General features: G+C 37.5%; 1 protein-coding gene across 1 annotated transcript; it reads left to right on the plus strand.

The window, feature by feature from the left end:
• Window positions 1-100: 100 nt before the first annotated feature.
• Window positions 101-994, plus strand: LOC113909938 (olfactory receptor 4L1-like). Its single transcript, XM_027571632.2, has one exon. The coding sequence runs from the start codon at window positions 101-103 to the stop codon at window positions 992-994; it is 894 nt and encodes a 297-aa protein (XP_027427433.2).
• Window positions 995-6,000: the final 5,006 nt, after the last annotated feature.

The following is a 6,000-nucleotide window of genomic DNA, read 5'->3' on the forward strand; positions in this document are numbered from 1 at the left end:
CATCAAATAGAAATAGAAAAACATCAGTGCTAACTGTGGCTTTATTTTTGTTTATTCTCTTTGTATAAAAGAACTACTGGAGCCTTTCTGATTCAAGTAAATGGATCTTAAAAATGGATCTGTAGTGACTGAGTTTATTTTACTAGGATTTTCTGGACAATGGGAACTTCAGATTTTCTTCTTTGTAACATCCTTCTTGATCTACAGTGCTACTGTGTTGGGAAATATTCTCATTATGGTCACAGTGACATTTAGTTCCACTCTTCATTCTCTCAAGTACTTCCTCCTTGGAAACCTCTCTTTTCTGGATATGTGTCTCTCCACTGTCACCACATCCAAAATGATCACAGACTTACTCAATGAACACAAGACCATCTCCATATGGGGCTGCATGACCCAGATGTTCTTTATGCATTTCTTTGGGGGTGCTGAGATGACTCTTTTGATAGCCATGGCCTTTGACAGATATGTAGCCATATGCAAACCCCTGCACTACAGGACAATCATGAGCCACAGGCTGCTGAGTGGGTTTGTGATACTTTCATGGACAATTGGGTTTGTACACACCATGAGCCAGATGGTATTAACAGTAAACTTGCCTTTCTGTGGTCCCAATGTCATAGACAATATATTTTGTGACCTTCCCCTTGTGATTAAGCTTGCTTGCATGGACACATATACCCTGGAATTCTTTGTCATTGTTGACAGTGGGCTGCTCTCATTCATCTGTCTCATCCTACTGCCTGTCTCCTACACTGTCATCCTGATCACTGTACAACAAAGATCATCCGGAGGGCTCTCCAAGGCTCCGTCCACACTGTCTGCACACATCATTGTGGTCACTCTGTTCTTTGGACCTTGTATCTTTATCTATGCCTGGCCATTCAATAGTTTTGCAGGCAATAAAGTCCTTGCTGTATTTTACACTGTTATCACACCCTTACTGAATCCTATTATTTACACCCTGAGAAATCAGAAAATGCAAGGGCCCTGAGAAAATTATGGTTCCAACATGTTATCTCTACACAGAACTTCTAGATTTGAGCACTATATAATTAACACAACTTTCAAATACTGTGCTAACAGAAGTTGAATAGATTATATTTAATACATGGTTTCACTCTTCTTATGTTAGAGTGAATAACCTGTGCAGAAAACCATAAAATATTTTAATTCACATTTACTGCTGCTAAAGCACATAATGATAATGAGTGACCTACAGCAAAATAGACATTTGAAATCATTGAGTATTTTTCCATAGATATTCAATATATATTTATTAGTGAAGAAATATTAAAAATATGGTGAATACTAATAGAGATGATTTTAATATATATGAATTGTTAATGACATTCATAAATTTATACTATCTTTAAATGAGATACCAGCAGAAATCATGAGTGAAATAATGTGAACAACAATGGGAAAGATATCATTCTAATCTCTTGATCCAATGAGACAAAAAATAAGAATAAAAAATTTTACAGTAGAGTGAATATAAAATGCTAGAGAGAACGTAAGATACCAGAGGGAAGGAACCAATGAAAAGACAGTTTCAGAAGAACTACAAAAAACAGCCTTGAAACCAAGTGCTCCAAGAAATATCATAATGATGCACAGTTGCCTTTCAAACCTCAATAAATAAAAGTAGAAGTATATTTCTTGATTTTAGGTACTATATCATGTAACTTATTCTTTCCAAGTGCTTTACATAAAATTACACTTAAATTTGCCTCTGGTAAGCTTGTAATCCTTATTGTAATTATCAGCTAAATCTGATTTGATTGTGAGTGTTGAGGAGGGGGCAGTGCATGCTAAATTGGAAATCCCATACTCATTGATGGTACTCTTAAGTATCCTCTCCCAATTCAAGACACCAACATTTCTTGTCTCCTCTAGGCAACAGCTTTCTAAACAATTCTAAACCACTGTATAAGTTCTTTCCTCCACTGAATGCATTCTCCACAAGCATCCAGAGTGATGTGATTAAAATGCAATTCTCAATGTTTCTTCCCTGGCTAAAACTATTTTCTGGCATTGAGACGATGGTTCATATCCTTAACTGGCCTTCAAAAGGCAACTGGCTTGTGGAATTCCGCTCTAATCTACTTTTTCATAATGCCAGATTTATACTGACTTTCTTTTCTTTTTTTTTTTAAAGACTGCCGGGTTCATTTTTTTTACTGTATATTTGCCTTTCATTTATTTTTTTATTATATTCAGTTAGCCAACATATAGTACATCATTAATTTTTGATGTAGAGTTCAACAATTCATTAGTTGCGTATAACGCCCAGTGCTCATCACCACACCTGCCCTCCTTAATACATCACTTGGTTACCCCATCTCCCCACCCCCTCCCTTCTGAAAACCTCAGTTTATTCCCGGAGTCGAGAGTCTTTCATGGTTTGTCTCCCTTTCTGATTTCTTCCCTTCAGTTTATATCTTTCAAATTCTCCAGAGTATCAGGAATCTTAATTGAGAACTATTCCCAGGCTGTTTCCTTCACCTAGAATAATCTTCTATTACTTCTTCACCCAGCTAACTTCCTCTTACAGTACAGAACCCACATCCAATATTACATTTTAGAACACCATTCCTATATGCCCTTGGCCAGTTTCAATTTCTTTATTTTACTCATTTATAGATGCTGCGGTTTCCATCCTTTGCATAAAATATGGCAATAATTATTTGCACACTTATAAGTTAATGTCAGCTTTGTCTTTAGCAATAAATTCTATGTATCTCCAATATCTAGCATACATATTGGCACCCATCAGTTCATACATATTTATTGAAGAAAAGATGAAATAACTGTATTCTAGCAGAGTATCATTCAATTTGACATACAACTAAGAAAAACATGCACTTCTACTGTGAGATATCTGTTATAAATTAGAGTACATAAGGGTATATATTGCTCATATATTTTAGTAATTGAATTATATGGATTAGAGACTTGTTATTAAAGAAAAGGAATGTGGAAGAGATTAAAGATTTTAGGCAAATGGAAGAAAATAAATAAAGTTCAGAATATTTGCTGTGAAAATTATATTCAACTCTATCTCTACACAGTAAATATAAAATGTCAGTCTTACATTACAACACATCCTATATTAAATAAATGATAACCATTTATAAGGTAAAATATGCATCCAGTGGTGGATGGGATTACACTCCAACAGATAAAATATTACATAAGATTTTTGTATCTCTCAGTATAGTACACTCAAAATCCTAAACCACTCTGCTGACCAAGCACCTAAAATTGCTAGAATCATCTAAAATAACCTTTAAAATCAATTACAGATTTTAAGAAAAAGTAAACAAGTCACATCTGTGGTGCTGTATGAAGCTTCAGCTCCACTCTAGGAGGGTAAGCCAGCACTGAACCATTGCCCACTCTGAGAACACCTACAGAATACTGTTGCCTAGACACCATACAAATTTGGGAGAGTACTGTGGATTGGGCTTTGGGCCCTAACAGGGATAGAGAGTGACTGGAGGCCATGCTCTGTGCACATATTTTCTAGAAAAAAAGAGAGAGAGAGAGAATATTAGAAGAAAGCCTGGCTAGCAGAAGCAGACAGCAAGAAAAAAATGTTAGCCAAACTTGATTCTGGATGTAGATGAAAATAAATGGGTCCTTCCCGAAGGTTGGCTTATCATCAAATTCTCTGTATGTTCCCAAACATCAGTGTGAGAATTTTCTTTTAACTTGCTACTTAAGAGTTTAGGCTCAGGCATTTGACAAATTTACGAATACTCACTGAAAAAAAAATTCCTTGCAAACAGGCTACATTGAACTCTCACAGAAAGGTTTTACAAAACAACTCACAATCAAAAATCACAAGACAAACAAATAAAAACATCCCAGCAAATATGACAGTCAGGAGAAAGTAAAAAGACAATGCATGAAATGGGAGAAAAAAAAAACTTGTAAGTAATGAATCTGATAAGAGACATGGGTTCAGATACATAAAGAACACATAAAAAAATGGGCAAAGGATCTAAGTAAAAAAGTCTCCAAAGAAGATATACAAATGGACAATAAGCACATGAAGAGATGCTCACATCATTAGTCACTAGGGCTATACAAATGAAAATCACAGTAAGATACCACTTCGTATCCAAGAGGATGGCTGTAATCAAAAAGGACGAGAACACAGAGCAGTTGGAACCCTCATATATTACTGGTGGAATGAAAATTGGTGCAACCATTTTGGAGAAAATTCTAGCAATTCCTCAAAATGTTAAACATACAGGGGCACCTGGGTGGCTCAGTCGTTAAGCCAGGGTCCTGGGATCAAACCCCGCATCAGGCTCCCTCTTCTGTGGGAAGCCTGCTTCTTCCTCTCCCACTCCCCCTGTTTGTGTTCCCTCTTTCGCTGTGTGTCTCTCTGTCAAATAAATAAAATCTTTAAAAAAAATGTTAATTTTTTTTACCATGTGACCTAGAAATTTCACTCCAAATATGTATGCAACAGAAATGAAAACACATGCCCACACAAAACAGTGAACATGAATGGTTACAGCATCTTTATTCACAAAAGTAAAAAATTAAAAAAAAACAACAGGATTCATCAATTGATGAATAGATAAACCAAAGGTGGTATATCTATACAATGGAATATTATTTGGCAATAAAAAGGAATCAAGTACTGACAGATGCTATAACATGCATGACTCCTAAAAAATTAGTCAGTGTACAAGAAAGGAGGCACAAAAGATCACATATTGCATGAGTTCATTTGTATAAAGTGTCCACAATAAGCAAATCTTTAGAGGCACAAAGTAGATTAATGGTTACCTAGGTGTGAGGGGAGGGGAATAAGGATGTGGTCTTTTGTGACTGACTTCTCTCCTTTAGCCTAATGTTTTCAAGATTCAACCACATAGCAGCATGCATCAATACTTAATGCTAGGAGCCACATCAGCAATGTGGCAGAGTAGGAAATCCCTCCTTACCCCCCACAAACACACCAATTCATCCACAATTCATGGGAAAATTCCTTTTGAGAACAATGAAAAACTAAATGAAAGTCTCCTGCACCCCCAGGAGAATGCAAAACCAGGCTCACTGAAGCATTTAAGGAGATTCAGGATACCCTTTCACCAGAGACCCTAGCTCTGTCACAGTGTCATACGAGCAGGAGGAGACCCCCTAGCTCCCAGTTTCACCAAGGGTAGGAAAGGAGTTTGTTCACATGTCTAGTGTCCCAGCTTTACAGAAGGGGCTTCCTGACGACTAGATTCTGTCTTGTCAGTTTTGGAGCTCTGACATGTTTGGCACCTTCTAGCTGCCTGAGGGAGAACAGAGGCAGTAGTTTGGGTTAGCAGATACCACTGAGCTTCCTCACTGCTCAGCACAAAGTGGTTACATTAAAAAAAAATCCCAACTCTCACCTTCTCCCTGGGGAGTATAAGAGTTGATCCATGCATCCAACACCCTAACTTCTCTGGAGCTTCCCAAAGAACTAGTTTCTCTCTCACCAATACTGAAGCTCTGATGATTCTCACATAGTCTAAGCAGCTAGGAGAGAATGGAGATACAGCTTGGTCTGACAGATGCCAGAGCTTCCCCTGCACCCTATCCCAAGCTCAGCCCAGAGCGAGAAAACAAAAACCACTGCCAAGAAACTGCCTGCTTCTTCCTGGGGAGAGAAAAATTTACAGGAACCCCCCGCCACCCTTTGCCCAGAATCCCTGGCCAAGCTTATTGGTGGTGATCTCCTCCTGTACTAGACCAACCTGTGAAGACTGGGAGAGGTGCCTGCATTGTCCAATGTACAAACACCAACACAGAGAGTTGAAGAAAATGGAGAACCAGGCCAAATGTTCCAAAAAAGTAACAAGATAAATCTTCAGAAAATTACCCTAATAAAATGAACTTATATGATTTACCTGACAGAGAATTAAAACAAATATAATAAAGATGCTTACTGAGGTCAAGAGAACAATGTATAAAGGAGACTTCAATACTCCCTTTCAGTAATAGTCC

This window comes from Zalophus californianus, chromosome 6, assembly GCF_009762305.2.
Source record: "Zalophus californianus isolate mZalCal1 chromosome 6, mZalCal1.pri.v2, whole genome shotgun sequence".
NCBI classification, from domain to species: Eukaryota; Metazoa; Chordata; class Mammalia; order Carnivora; family Otariidae; genus Zalophus; species Zalophus californianus.